Source organism: Bos javanicus, chromosome 26, assembly GCF_032452875.1.
Source record: "Bos javanicus breed banteng chromosome 26, ARS-OSU_banteng_1.0, whole genome shotgun sequence".
NCBI lineage: Eukaryota > Metazoa > Chordata > Mammalia > Artiodactyla > Bovidae > Bos > Bos javanicus.
In genome coordinates this window covers 44,637,571-44,653,633 of record NC_083893.1, presented here as the reverse complement: position 1 = coordinate 44,653,633, position 16,063 = coordinate 44,637,571, and the positions used below count along the sequence as shown (strand labels likewise).

General features: G+C 44.0%; 1 protein-coding gene across 5 annotated transcripts in view; it reads right to left on the bottom strand.

The window, feature by feature from the left end:
* Positions 1–6,960: 6,960 nt before the first annotated feature.
* Positions 6,961–16,063, bottom strand: part of EDRF1 (erythroid differentiation regulatory factor 1) — a 33,736-nt gene continuing 24,633 nt past the window's right edge. For 2 of the 5 annotated variants that reach the window (XM_061403837.1, XM_061403839.1), the window contains 6 exons: positions 15,295–15,453; positions 14,970–15,119; positions 12,040–12,193; positions 10,437–10,552; positions 8,225–8,376; positions 6,961–7,827 (listed from right to left, as the gene is read on the bottom strand). In XM_061403837.1, the coding sequence (XP_061259821.1) occupies positions 7,662–7,827; positions 8,225–8,376; positions 10,437–10,552; positions 12,040–12,193; positions 14,970–15,119; positions 15,295–15,453 (897 nt within the window). In that variant the 3' untranslated portion in view covers positions 6,961–7,661. Of the gene's footprint in view, positions 7,831–8,224; positions 8,377–10,436; positions 10,553–11,950; positions 12,018–12,039; positions 12,194–14,969; positions 15,120–15,294; positions 15,454–16,063 lie in introns of those variants that run through there. The other 3 variants (XM_061403836.1, XM_061403838.1, XM_061403840.1) reach the window with 2 other exon arrangements.

The window sequence follows — 16,063 nt, the reverse complement described above, 5'->3', positions numbered from 1 at the left end:
TATGGGGTCGCACAGAGTCAGACACGACTGAAGCGACTTAGCAGCAGCAGCAGCATATATAAATAAAACATAATTGACACACACGTCAGAGTTTTATGTATGGTTATTTATGTTGTACAGAAAGCATACAACAGACAGTATAGTTAAGAACTGTGTGCTGACATTAACAAAGTGCTGTGCGGTGAGAAGACACTAGAGTTTGGTTTTGTTCCTGATCGCATTTCTCTGATCACAAGGTACAGAGAGCCTGCCAAGCCAGTCCCACTACAAGAGAGGGTTCATTTAGCTACAGGAGGCACCTCGCAGAAGCCCAGGGGACAGGAAGGGAGTGGGGTGGGCCTCCCAGGCACAGCTCCAAGGCTCCCTGGGCATCTGTCTCTGTGTGAACATCGCTTGTCATAGTCACGTGGGAAGTATGTGAATACAAGATGCCTGCGTGCACGACAGTTTATGTAGCTTCACTCCAGCTTTCATCTTGGTACTTTTGGTTTTACAGAAAGTTTTTAGCTTCCAGGCAAAAGCTAATTTCGAATTTAATAAAGAACGAGGCCACAGTTGAACATGTAAATGCGATGATGATAAAGGGTTTGAATTATGGTGCTGGGGAAGACTCTTGACAGTCCTTTGGACTGCAAGGAGATCCAACCAGTCGATCCTAAAATAAATCAACCCTGAATATTCATTGGAAGGACTGATGCTGAAGCTCCCATACTTTGGCCACCTGATGCGAAGAGCCGACTCACAGGAGAAGTCTCTGATGCTGGGAAAGATTGAGGGCAAGAGGAGGAGGGGCGACAGAGGATGAGATGGTTGGATGGCATCACTGACCCAATGGACCTGAGTCTGAGGAAGCTCTGGGAGATGGTGTGGCGTGCTGCAGTCCATAGGGTTGCAAAGAGTCCGAGATGATTTAGCAACCGAGCGGCAGCCATAGTTAACGCTAAGTTTTAAGGCACAGTAATAGTAGATCAGATGCTTTTCTTTTTCTTCACTTAGTGTGTAAGGGGAGGTGGGAGGGGGCTGGCTGAGGTTGCGGACTCAGGAATCAGAAGGAAGGCCTCAGGGTTGGGTGGGAACGAGGCCTGGCTGCCAGACAGCTGAGCCCTGGGAGGGACCCTAAGGCCCTCACCCCAGGTGAGGCGGGTTGGAAATGCAGGTCAGCTGGGGCCTGTGGAACTCCAGGGTCGGAGGGGTGGGCTTCATGGAGCAGGATCTGCTGCAGCTGCCAAGCAGGGAGGAGCAGTGTTTTTTTGTGGGGAGGCAGAAGGGAGGGAGGGGGGGCCTGCAATGACGTAGAAAAGGCAGCGGGGGCCTTCCTAAGCCTTGGTGCTCAGGGCAGAGGCAGGCTCCCTGTGCAAACCAAGTGCCCAAAGTCTAATTGCCACCACGATTTTGTGGGCACCGGTTTTCCTACCCTGGACACCCAGAAATAAGTCGTGGGCCAAGTCTTGTTCCGAAGCCTAGTAATAGAACCACATTGCTTTATTTTGCAGTAACTTTGTTTATTTACTTATCGGGTGTGCTGGGTCTTTGTTGCTGTGTGGACTTTTCTCTGGCTGTGGGAAGCAGGGCCTGCTGCCTAGATGTGGTGTGCAGGCTTCTCACTGCAGTGGCTTCTCTTGTGGAGCACCGGCTCTAGGGCACTGGGGCTCAGTAGTTGAGGCTGCTGGACTCTAGAGCACACAGGCTCAGTAGTTGTGGCCCGCGGGCTGACTTGCTCCATGGCATGTGGGATCGTCTCAGATCAGGGATCGAACTCATGTCTCCTTCATTGGCAGATGGATTCTTTACCACTGAGCCACCAGGGAAGCCCCTATATGTATATTTAATATATTAATATTTATATACAATATATTGATATGTATTAATAATATGTTATATTATATATTATATATATTATAATGTTAAATTATATTAAATTCTATATTATATAGATAATATATAATATATATAAATATGTTTTATATAAATATCTTATATAATACATATATTTATATAAGGTTTGTATATATTTGTATATAATATATTTATATACTATATAAATTTATATAATAAATTATATATTATATAAGCTTAAATATATAAATATTTATTATATAATTTATTATATAATACATTATATTGTTTAATGTTAATTTAATATTAATTATATAATGATATATAATATTTAATATAACGTTACATATATTATATATAATTAACAATATAAAATATATTATATAATATATAAACATTAATGTTTAATATCTATTTTAATGTTTATTTACCCACTCCATCAGGTCTCAGCTGCAGCTCCAGGGCCTCTCACTGTGGCGCACAGGCCCTCTAGTTGCCGTGTGTGAGCTTAGTTTCTCCCCAGCACATGGGATCTTAGGTCCCTGACCAGGAATTCCCAACCTCGACCCCTGCCTTGCAAGGTGGATTCTTAACCCCTGGCCCAGCAGGGAAGTCCCAGAATGACGTTGCTTTAAAGTGCTCAATAGAGTTTAGAGGCAGGAGCCAAAACTGAAAGAACTATGCATGCAGCTGTTGGCCCAAAGAGCCATATGTATAAATCTGGTCTTCCTTTTCCTTCACAACACACAGAGGAAGTACTTTAGTTCAGTGACATAAAGAAATGGTCTCAGGGTGGACTTTTATGGTTTGGATCTTTCGAAGTTGGGAGCAAATCTTTGGGCTCCTTACGAAGTCCAGGATTTATATTGGCAACACTCAAAGAACCTCAAATATAGAATTAGGCCATCATGGGGGATTTCTATAGTACAGCTGAATTTCACTCTTGGAGCTTTGGAAACGTCTTAAATTTAACTTGTTGTGAATACTCTAAATTCAAAAGTCATCCCAGTTGGAGTGAATTACACCTTTAGCCAGATGTGTGTCACACTCTTCTCAGTGGTAAACTGTACCAAATACATTGCATATTTTGTTGCTGAGGGATGTAACTGCTTTTGATGTTTTGTGAGTTGTGAACTCAAAAGTGTTAGTCTCTCAGTCGTGTTTGACTCTTTGTGATCCCATAGATTGTAGCTTGCTAGGCTCCTCTGTCCAAGGGATTCTCCAGGTAAGAAAATTGGAGTGGGTAGCCATTCCCTTCTCCAGGGGATCTTCCCGATCCAAGAACTGAACTCTGGTCTCCCACATTGCAGGCAGATTCTTTATCACCTGAGCCACTAGGAAAGCCCCCAAATTCAAGTGGATTTATTCTATTGATGGTGACATTATACCAAATATTCAGGATGAGGAACTAATAAGGACAGCTTAAAACAATCCTGTGCTGTTTCAGAGCATGTTAGCATTTGGATCTTGAAATGAAGCAAAATTACAAAATATTAATTCATAGGACCATCACTTGGGTGGAATCCCAGTGTCCCAGTCCGGATCCCTTGTTCAACCTAGGCTGTCTGAATCAGGGTGAATTGCCTCAACTCTATTCCAGTTTCCTCATTTGTAAAAATGGGGCTAGTGGTGGATCCAGGTGATTCTAAAACTCTGGATTAAAGAAGAATCCAATCATAAGCATGATTTTTTTTTTCTTTAAAAAGAGAGGTTATATTGATCAGGATAGGAAAATGATTTGTGACAACCCATGGGCTCCTAACATACAAAAGAAAAATCTTTAGACTACAAAGGAAGGAGAAGAAAAGTAAGATGCTTATGTGAAAAAGACTGCATGCTTTTTGTTGTTTTTGCTTTTGATGAGCCCTCATGGGCTTGGAGCCAATCACACTCGAACTGCAGCGAGGACATACAACAGAATTGATTCCTGGGGTCAAATCTAGAGGTGATTCAAGACCTGTGGGACCATTCACGTGAGCAGAGGCTTCACTCAGCCAGGTGCTGCAAGTCCTGCTTTCTCTTGGAATCATGGCAGAGCATCATGGTTGACTGGGAGCCATACTGAAAGCTGTCTCTGTTGTTTTCCTGTCACTTAACAGTAATAAACCACATTAAAACCTGTTTGGCTCTCAGAAAACCAACACTGGAGATACGACAGTGATGAGGATCAGGCCCACTCAGAAGATGAACGAGGGAGAAGCTACTCCATTACTGATTTCAGAAGGATTCCCTCACATCCCAAATCCCTGGACATTGCCTTTTATGACCAAAGAAAGCAGTTCATTTACCTCTTCAAAGGGTTCTTCATAATAGACTTTCCAGTCTGGTGTTTTCTGTTGCCCTTGACTGGAATTTGTCAGATGACCAATTTCTCAATTAGAAGCTGTCCTCAATTACTGTAGATCTATATATATGGCCAGCTTCCCAGGTGGCGCAGTGGTAAAGAATCTGCCTGCCATGAAGGAGACATTAGAGACATGGGTTTGATCCTTGGGTCAGGAAGATTCCCTGCAGGAGGAAATGGCAACCCACTCCAGTGTTCTTTGCCTGGGAAATCCCATGGACAGAGGAGCTGGCGGGCTCCAGTCCATGGGGTCACAAAGAGTCGGACACGACTTGGTGACTGAGCACATTTATATATACAGCCATGGCAGATGATCCCATCATATGGAAAACTGTTAACAACTTCAAGCCCCCAAATTTGGTGCAGCCCCAGGTTTGCTTACTCACTACTATAAATTAACCTAAAATCCAATGACTTCCAGAAAAGTCAGCCTTAACTTTCTTTGCAGGTGTTTGCATTGATGTGAATAGAAATCGTGTCCCTGATCCTTATCCAGTGAAGATTACTGAGGTTTTCCCCAGGAATAGAGCCACAAAACCATGCTATTCATCTAGATTCAGTGGACTACTCCTGCAAGACTCACCAGTCTTCTTCCTCGAAAGCAACACTTACTGAAAAGTTGAGGACAGACAACAGATTCCTGACTCCCTTCAGATGGCTTACTTCTGTCTCAGAGCAGTGGCTTGACGTTTGTGACGTCGACCCCTCCAACCTGAACTCGTAAGGGGAAAAACAGGCAAATGGAGAGACAGAGGGTTTCTAGGAGAGTAAGTCTGATTTATTTTACAAAGAAAACAAACCAGATTTTTACTAACTGAAACAAATATGGCTCCTTAAAACTCAATGGGAAAAGCATTACGTGAGCTGTTAAATTACTTGATTGGAAAATCCAATTTCTCAGGTAGAAAACATAATTCAACAAGTCATTTTACTAAAGGTTAAAGAAAAGCATCCTGAGGAATCCGTCTGCCTTCCACTTTGTCTAGGGCTCTGTAGCCACATTCCCAACACTCTCCATCTTGTCCCTCCACCCACACTGGCCCTGATCTCATGGGGAGACAGAAGGCAGCCATGGCCATGGGTCCAATCATGGGAGATGCCACTCACGCCCTGAAACCCAAGGACACAGAAATGATTGTGTATGCATGGGTATGCTCGTCACTCAGTTGTGTCCAACTCTTTGTGACTTGATGGACTACAGCCCGCCAGCCCTCCTCTGTCCATGGGATTTCCCAGGCAATACTGGAGTGGGTAGCCATTCTCTTCCCCAGGAGATCTTCTTGACCCAAGGATTGAACCTAAGTCTCCTGCACTGCAGGTATGTTCTTTACCAGCGTGCCACCTGGGAACTCATTAACCCCCAAATTAGGTATAATCAATGGATGTGTCCAGGATTAATTAACTGAGTCTTATTCCATGTGTGTGCTTATCACCAGGGGAGACAAGAGTGACAGCTGTCCTGATACGAGACGTTGTAGATTTTGTACAACTGCTTTACAATTTAGGCCAAATTTTCAATGCTTCAATAATTCATTTTTGAAAAACTGAACTAAGTAACTACAAGGGAGCTTTCCTGGTAACCCAGGGGCTAAGAATCTGCCTGCCCACGCAGGAGACATGGGTTCAATCCCTGCTGGGAATTTTCCACATGCCTCGGGCCAACTAAGCCCCTGTTAAGCCTGTGCTCTAGAGCCCAGGAGCCCTAGAGCCTGTGCTCTGCAACAAGAGAAGCCACTGCAACGAGAAGCCCGAGTACAGAAACTAGAGAAAATGCTCTGCAGCAACGAAGGCCCAGCACGGCCCAAAATAAATACAACTGCAGTAATTACAAGGAAGTGGAAAAACAGCAAGTGATAATTCTACCAAGTTATGACAGATGTCAACTCACCAGTGAAAACACCTGCAAGTCTCAGTGTATGAAAAAAGTCTGTAAAAATTCAGCTTGAAAGTCACTCAGTCGTTTCTGACTGCAACCCCATGGCCTTTACAGTCCATGGAATCCTCCAGGCCAGAATACTGGAGTGGGTAGCCTTTGCCTTCTCCAGGGGATCTTCCCAACCCAGGGATTGAACCCAGGTCTCCTACATTGCAGGCAGGATCTTTTACCAGCTGAGCCACAGAGGAAGCCCAAGAATCCTGGAGTGGGTAGCCTATCCCTTCTCCAGTGGATCTTCCTGACCCAGGAATCAATCCAGGGTCTCCTGCACTGAAGGCGGATTCTTTACCAACTGAGCTATCAGGAAGGCCTAAACACAAGTTTATTCCAGACAATTTTCTAGCCCAGTTGGGATTTCTTCAGAGGGGTGTGGCTGGTGAGCGGAGGGGCAGCATGGTGAGACTCACTCACAGATGCTGCTCAGGGTGGTGGGGGAGGGGTTGTTGGCAGCAGCACTTCCTCCTGCCCTCGGGCCAGGCCAGCAGAGACGGCTGGGCAAGCTCTCGTCTACAGGGGCATCATGCACATAAATGCAGACTGTCAGCCCCACGGGAAGGAGTACATGCCTGACTTCTGCATCACGTCCTCTCTCGAAGCCGAGGTCAGTTAACCATGACGAGGACAGCCTTGCATACTCCAGGCAGTGGAAAAAACAGTGTGTTGTAAGCAACTGGACAAGAGCTACGTAGCAGCAAGTAATGAGTATAATATTCTAGTGAGAATTCAGGGGGTTGCAGAAATTTTACTTATTATTAATGTTTTAATCGTCACTTTGTAAAATGTATTAAGTAAACCAGTTCAAATCAAAACTCAGTGTGAAGAATGTGAAATGGAAAACTACAAAGACATTTTAAATAAATAATTTATTTATTCAAAATAGTTTTCTTAACCTTATTCACAGTTTCAAGTTTAAAATGAAAAACAAAAAGGGGGATGGGGAAAGGGGGGAGGTGCCTATCCTTGATCAACTGTCACACAAAGTCAAAGAGAAGCAGATCTGTTCAGAACATGCACTAAAGACAGACTCGCACAATGGCTGGTCTTGGAAAAACCCTGTACTTTAGCTTGAAAAGGGTAGGCTTTTCTGTGCGACTGAGAAGGAAACACTGTGGATGCACCAGAAGTTTCTTTAACCCACCTGAACCACTGCAATCATTTGGATAGAAGTTCCCTTCACCAAAGCAACATTTCTCCAAGATAACTATCTCTTAAACCCACGTAGCTTAACATACTTCAAAAATATTTAAAAGTGTTAACTGCCTCACAGCAAGTCTATTAATACTGAGGTACCACGTACTTCTCAAAGAAACGAACGCAGGAGCTCGAAGTCTGACTGTGATGTTGGTGCCTCCGACGAAGAAGCCAGAGAACTCTGCACATGGTTGTTTGTCATGGGAAATGAGAACTCTGTGTTTCCACCGCTGTGCCTGTTTTAAGTGGGTCTTTTCCCTCATATTTAATGACACGGAGCACCGAATGGAAACGCCAGGACCCAAGTGCAGAAGGCACTGACAGCATCTCTGTGGATGCGGCCCCAGGCAGGAGTCACTGGACGACGGCGCTGCTGCCTCCGCCGCGAGCCAGCTGGTCCAGCAGATGGATGAGGAGGTCGACTCTTTCCAAGAGAGAGGCGTTTTTGTTCGCAGTGGCTCTCAGGAGCTGGGAGTAAACCTGCTTGTTGGTTTTAAGGACTATGTCTTCATCAAGGATACTACTGGGTAAAAAAAAAGAGCAAGAGATGAAGAAAACAGTGATGCCCACCAAGAACAGTAAAAGACCCCAAAACTAAACACCGACAGCCCTGTCGTCACTTTTCATGGAAGCAGGGGTCCTATTAATGCCAACTTCATACCTGCTTTCCCAAATCGACTGTTCATGGGCCTGTTTTTAAACACTTATTTCAAAACATCAATTAAAGCCAATGATTATTCTTTTCATAAACAGTCAAGTGTCTACCATGTACCAGAAACTGCTCCTGGTCATGAACAAAACAGACCCGGATTCCCAGCCTTCATGGAATCCACACTCTCCTGAGGGAAAGCTGGGCTGCCATATGAGTATCTGGGTAAGGTATGGGGAAAGAAACTTCCGCGAGTCATTTACTTTACCTTGTTTTCTTCTTAGTTGAAGACAGCAGCTTGATGGACTGAAGGAGAAGGAATGACAAGCGAGATTCAAATATACTGAGTAGTTTTGTCACTTCTTCTCGATTAAGACTAGGTGAAGAATCAGCGGCTGGAGCGGTCTCTTCACTTTTAGGCTAAAGACAACAAAAAGTGATTTCAGCTCAGTCACCCCACAGTTACTGCTTCATACTGAAGTGGTGGAGCCAGTCTGGATAATCCAGCAAAAGTTTTAACCAAAAACAAAGAGCAAATCGAGAGGATTTTTGTCCAGGGACAGCCCTGTTGGCCGCCTTGTCTCGGTCTTCTCTGCCTCCCTCCCATGAGAACATTCAGACAGACCAAACCATGTGAAAAAACTGTCTCAAGCCTAAACGGCACTTATGTAGAAGAAACTAAGCCTGAACGAAGCCCTCCGGACTTCCCAACACCACATGCTCAAGGAACAGATGGAAACCGGCCCTGTGTGGTTTGAGAACCAGAACCTGGAAGTTCGCAGGATGGAGGCACCATGGGAACTCAGGGAAGCTTTCAGCCACAGAGAAGGCAGCATGAACACACGGATGCCGGGAAAACTGAAAGGCCACCCCAGGGAGCCGGCGTAAGCCCACTCACCGTTCAGCTGCAGGCAGTTTAGTGGAAATCGATACAGACCTTTTTTTCCTCCTTATTCCCAGGGTCTTATTATTAACCAAGGTCTATATGGTTATTTAAAGAAACAATTTTAAAATATAACATACACTTGGAAGTTAAAGAAATGCTTAATAATTCCACCAAAAAAATAAAATAAATCACTGTTAATGTGTTTTTATGCAAGTGTTAGTTGCTCCACTGTGTCCAACTCTGTGTGACCCCATGGACTGTATCCTGCCAGGCTCCTCTGTCCATGGAATTCCCCAGGCAAGAATACTGGAGTGGGTTGCCATTCCCTTTTCCAGGGGATCTTCCCAACCCAGAGATCAAACCCAGGTCTCCTGCATTGCAGGTGGATTCTTTACCATCTGAGCCACCAGGGAAGCCCCACGCAAAGCATATGTATTTATGTATTTGTATACATGTGGAAAATTTTGAAAGAGATGGGAATGCCAGACCACCTGACCTGCCTCTTGAGAAACCTGTATGCAGGTCAGGAAGCAACAGTTAGAAGTGGACATGGAACAACAGACTGGTTCCAAATAGGAAAAGAAGTATGTCAAGGCTGTATATTGTCACACTGTTTATTTGACTTATATGCAGAGTACATCATGAGAAGCGCTGGGCTGGAGGAAGCACAGGCTGGAATCAAGATTGCTGGGAGAAATATTAACGACCTCAGATATACAGATGACACCACCCTTATGGCAGAAAGTGAAGAACTGAGGAGCCTCTTGATGGAAGTGAGACAGGAGAGTGGAAAAGTTGGCTTGAAGCTCAACATTCAGAAAGCTGGGATCATGGCATCTAATCCCATTGCTTCCTGGCAGGTGGATGGGGAAACAGTGGACACAGTGGCTGACTGTTTTTCTGGGCTCCAGGGTCACTGCGGATGGTGATTGCAGCCATGAAATTAGGACACGCTTGCTCCTTGGAAGGAAAGTTGTGGCCAACCTATAGAGCATATTGAAAAGCAGAGACAGTGCTTTGCCGGCAGGGGTCCATCTAGTCAGGGCTATGGTTTTTCCAGTGGTCGTGTGTGGATGTGAGAGTTGGACTGTAGAGAGGGCTGAGCGCAGAAGGGTTGATGCTTTTGAGCTGTGGAGTTGGAGAGGACTCTTGGGGGTCCCTTAGACTGCAGGGAGATCCAACCGGTCCATCCTACAGGAGATCAGTCCTGGGTGTTCACTGGAGGGACTGTTGTTGGGGCTGAAGCTCCAGTGCTTTGGCCACCTGGTGCGAAGAGCTGGCTCATTTGGGGAGACCCTGATGCTGGGAGGGATTGAGGGCAGGAGGAGAGGGGGACGACAGGGGATGGGATGGTTGGATGGCATCACCCACTCGCTGGACATGGGTTTGGGTGGACTCCAGGAGTTGGTGATGGACAGGAAGGCCTGGCGTGCTGCAGTTCATGGGGTCGCAAAGAGTTGGACATGACTAAGCGACTGAACTGATATATATACACTATACACACACATGCATGCATATGCCCACTGTACATACTCACCATGTAGCATTTACTTTAAGACACATAAAAAACTGATAAATCTTTTTTTCCATTTACCTGTTCAAATTCCTCCACAAGCTCCTTTCTGATAAGCTGGAACGCATGCTTAGTTCTCACCATTATATCAAGGGCCCCAGATAGCGTTTTTAATTTCCCAACATTGCTATTCTGACCTAGAGTGGCAAACACAAAATGATCGTTCCTTTAAACATAGAGAAACTCATCCAATGTGTTAATGAAAATTCTGATTTTCAAACACTGTGAAGGTAGTAGCTCATGAAAATGCCAAGAAATCTTCTAAATCCAACTTCTGTTTAGTAATTATCCCTAGAGAAAAACAGTAGAACTAGAGAAAGCAATAAACAATCATTGTTTTCTTGCCTCACTATCTGGCTTCATACTCAAGAGTAGTAAACATTTTTTTAAAAAGGAATTAACCATACTTATCATCATAGCAAATTTGTTCCTAGTATCTACTTTTTTTAAAAAATAAAAATGAATCCTGCTCATTCTAAGGAATTCCAACATGGAAAATTCAAAGATGCAAACTAGAAAAGAAGACTGCCCTAGATCACCCCCAGAAAGAGCTACTTGACATTCAACTATGCGTATGCTGCCAAAAATTTAAAAAGATGCTTTTAGTAAAAGGTATTTCTTCCTTTTTTTTTTTTAAGGTCTTTTTGACGTGGACCACTTTTAAAGTCTTTATTGAATTCGTTACAATATGGCTTGTTTTACGTTTTGCTTTCTTTGGTGTAAGGCATGTGCAATCTTAACTCCCCGACGAGGGACTGAATCTGCACCTCTACACGGGCATTGGAAGGCGAAGTCTTATCCACTGGACTGCCCGGGAAGTCCCCCTAGTAAAAGGCATTCCTAAAAACTGTTTTGAGTAGGTAATACATTTTCAAAATGTGTAACGTTCAAGTGGGCCGCCCTGCCAGCCACCCTGCCTTCTCCCCAGAAGAGACAGTGCCATCAGTTTCGTGTCCATCCTTCCAGAGACACTGTATAAACAGGTACACATTAAATTCATTTTAATTTTATAGAAGAAAATAACTGAAACCAGTAGAATTGCTGTACTTCAAATAAATGTTTGTTTCTTTACCAGACAAGAGATACTTCTCACAAGATAATTCTGCAGAAAGGGCACAGCTGAACAAGGTAGAGAAGTGAGTTTAGAAAAAAACACTCGGTGGTGGAGAGCCAGACCACTCCAAGCTGAGGAAAATGACAGAATAAAAGGTTTCCCTTGACCCCTCCCTGCCCTCCCGCCTCAGCTTCACCTTGTCAGGCTCTGTGGTTACCGTGCAGACGGATTCCGTGAGGCCACCACACCTCCACCACCACATCTCCACTCCCACCTTGTTCATGATGATTAAAATCTTTGTCTAAAGTAACTTGTCACAATTTTTTTTTTTTTTTCAAATAAGGAACCCTGGGCTGTATTCCAGTGTTTCTAGTCATTAAACATAATCTAACACATTTATGTTTTAAAAAGCATTTCAAAAAACGTCCCTACCCAAAGACATTAACGATGGGCAAATTCAAAAGAAGACAGCATTACTTACATCGAAGAGTGATCCACAGGTCTGCCTCACTCTAAGACAATCCAACACTAAGCCAATGCATACAAATCTGAGAAATAAAGAAGACTTACTGGTCATCTGAAATTCTGCAAAGGCTACTCTTTCTAACTGTACTCTAAGGAGTTCACACGGAGCGTCTTTCAGAAGCTGAAAAAGCTTTCCAGCTTTGCTGTAATGAAGGTCTGCCAGCACCCGGTGCTGCTTCCTAAGCTGCTCATCACCAACCTAGAACCAAAAATAAAATAAATCCTAAGGCTTGGGCTTCACAGCAACTACGTCACCAAATCTCTGGATAACTACATGCTTTTCAGCGTTTTGTTCAGTCCCAGGGCTCTAGCTCTCAAATCTGCATCTCTGTTTCATCAGTCTTTGTGTCACGTGAGGAGGAAGGCCAGCTCCAGCCTTCTGTGTGCAGGTGTCCAGCTGTCCCAGTGCCAGGGAGCTGCCCGGAACCCTCTCATGCTGGCACCTGCCGTGAGGATATTAGGCCATCTGGACAAATGTAAGTTTAGGTTGGGGCCCCCCTGAGGCAAGTGAGAGTCTAGGGCCAGCTCAGAGTGGTGAGAAAAACCCTCTCCAGGTTAAGCTGGGCCTCAAAGGACAATATTCTCAGGATAAAGGCAACCCAGAAGCAAACCCACACCCAAGGGACTGCAAGGTAAGCTGCCTTGGTGCTAAGGAAGGGAAAACAAAACCAAACCATTAAAAAAACATCCCTGAGAAACTATATAGGCACAAGACTCCTGGCAGAAGCAAGTCACCCTCTCTGAAGGAAGGCACCTAGACCTCAGGCCTCAGATTATTCTCAGAAATACATGGGTTTGAGCACCAGGATTCATGTACAAGACTGTTCATAGTATTGTTTCTAATTAGCCCCCTGGTGGCTCAGAGGTTAAAGTGTCTGCCTGCGATGCAGGAGACCTGGGTTCAATCCCTGGGTCAGGAAGATCCCCTAATGGCAACCCACTCCAGTACTCTTGCCTGGAGAATCCCATGGACAGAGGAGCCTGGTGGGCTACAGTCCACGGGGTTGCAAAGAGTCAGACAAGACTGAGCAACTTCACTTTCACTTTTCAGCCTCAAACGAGAACAACCCCAAAGCTCAGCTATCACAGAATGGATAAATAAACTGATATACTCATTTAATGAATCCTAGATGTTCAAGCTGGTTTTAGAAAAGGCAGAAGAACCAGAGATCAAACTGCCAACATCCGCTGGATCATGGAAAAAGCAAGAGAGTTCCAGAAAAACATCTATTTCTGCTTTATTGACTATGCCAAAGCCTTTGACTGTGTGGATCACAATAAACTGTGGAAAATTCTAAAAGAGATGGGAATACCAGACCACCTGATCGGCCTCTTGAGAAACCTGTATGCACATCAGGAAGCAACAGTTAGAACTGGACATGGGACAACAGACTGGTTCCAAATAGGAAAAGGAGTACATCAAGGCTATATATTGTCACCCTGCTTATTTAACTTATATGCAGAGTACATCATGAGATACGCTGGGCTGGAAGAAGCACAAGCTGGAATCAAGATTGCCAGGAGAAATATCAAAGATGACACCACCCTTATGGCAGAAAGTGAAGAGGAACTAAAAAGCCTCTTGATGTGAAGTGAAAGAAGAAAGTGAAAAAGTTGGCTTAAAGCTTAACATTCAGAAAATGAAGACCATGGCATCTGTTCCCATCACTTCATGGGAAATAGATGGGGAAACAGTGTCAGACTTTATTTTTGGGGGCTCCAAAAACACTGCAGATGGTGACTGCAGCCATGAAATTAAAAGACTCTTACTCCTTGGAAGAAAAGTTATGACCAACTTAGACAGCATATTGAAAAGCAGAGACATTACTTTGCCAACAAAGGTCCATCTAGTCAAGGCTATGGTTTTTCCAGTGGGCATGTATGGATGCTAGAGTTGGACTGTGAAGAAAGCTGAGCGCCGAAGAATGGATGCTTTTGAACTGTGGTGTTGGAGAAGACTCCTGAGAGTCCCTTGGACTGCAAGGAGATCCAACCAGTCCATTCTAAAGGAGATCAGTCCTGGGTGTTCTTTGGAAGGACTGATGCTAAAGTTGAAACTCCAGTACTTTGGCCACCTCATGCGAAGAGTTGACTCATTGGAAAAGACTCTGACGCTGGGAGGGATTAGGGGCAGGAGGAAGAGGGGAGGACAGAGGATGAGATGGCTGGACGGCATCACCGACTCGATGGACATGAGTTTGAGTGAACTCCGGGAGTTGGTGATGGACAGGGAGGCCTGGCGTGCTGCGATTCATGGGGTCGCAAAGAGTTGGACACGACTGAGCGACTGAACTGAACTGAGGCCAAGTAAATGAACAGTTATGCATCCACCTGGAAGAATCTCCAAAATGTGATGTTAACTAAACAGCAGTAAGTCACAGAAGAATATATACAGTATGGTTTGTTCTATAAAGTTCTAAACCAGATAAAATATAAACATACTGCTTAAGTGATAAAACAGAAAAGGTAGGGACATAATAGAAAATCTGGGACAGAAGTTAATCTGGACGGGTACTGAGAGAGACTCAGCAGGGGGAGGGGCACACAGAGTGCACCTGAAGGACCTTCCCTCCTTAACCGCAAAGTGAGGTACGCAGGGCTTTCCTTTGTTATTCCTTAAACTGTACAAATGCTTCACATGTATCCCCTGTGTCCTTTGATATGCATGCTCTATGTCACAGTAAAATTTTTTAAAACTGGGTGATGGATACTTTAAAATTGGCATAGAACCATTTCTATAAAGAGTAACTACATGAAAAAAAAAGAGACTAAAATAATACACTCAGTAAATATCTAATTTTGCAAACTAAGGCCTAATCCATTGTAATGGAAAAAATATGCAACATGGGGGGAAGGGAAATACCTACCCTCCAAGCTTTTCTGAAATGGCTACAAGAACAGATGGCATTTAAAATCTATACAGAAATGTAAGAAAAGCAGCACTTCTAACTGGACTGGAATCGGAATGGCAATACCTGGTTCCGCAGGCAGCTGTGGTACATGGACGCCAACCTGTGATGGATGGTTGCAGCTCGGTACTGACAGAGGGGCTGTCGGGCAGACACCGAGTCCACGTCGCAGTATTTCAGGGACTTCATCATCGCCTCGCTGACTTCTTTTTCAATCTGTGTATTTTTTTTTAAGGGAAAGGGAAAATAATGACCATCTCATAATCTTATATAAGAATTTTAAAAACAAATACTGCTCATCAAGGAAAAGACTGTAACAGATGCTATGTATCTGTTAAACAAAGGAATATATAAGGTTAATACTTCTACATAATCCAGCAAATATTATTACCTGCTCTTGAGCTTTTCTAGATAATGGAGCATAATCTTGCTGTAGAGTTGCCATCGTAAAATAAGTAGTGGACAGTTCCCAATTCACCGAGTCCCAGACGGCTGGGTGTATGTCCCGTGTTCCCAAGGACCTTAGAGCTTTCAGGTAGTAATCAACAGCCTGTAGGGAGCACAGAGGGCCGCTGTGACTTGGCTCAAGACGTGACTTAAACTAAAACACGCCTCACAGTCACCCCAAAGCAACTTCACTTGAGAGAATTCACAGGACAGTGTCACAAAGAAAGGGAGAAAAGTACATCAATGACGCTTTTCAGGGACGGAAGTAATTTCAAGTGGGCTGCAGGCCGCCCACCTTTCCTCTAGGCTGTCATCAGCCAAGCTGTTTTACGACTTGTGTGAACCATGAGGATGCATTCCTTCCTTCATTTTTTTTCCTCCTTTCTAAATGAAAATTATAGCTTATATAACTAGCAAACTAGATAAAATATTTTTTGACAAGTCTACAGATAGAACAATTTGCTGGGTTTGACTGTATAACAATCCTCCCCACCTCCGTCACAATGCTGAAATGCACGGTCATTGTATTCAGCCAAACAAAATCTCACTGAATTCCATCACCCACCAATAATTTCTACATTTCTGGTGTGTACTTATCCACTTTTTCTATGAATATATAAACTTAAGAAAAATAAGATCACTTTGTTTTAAAGCTCAATATGCAATGAACATTACTCACTAAATATAATTTAAACAGATTCAAAGTTCTTGAC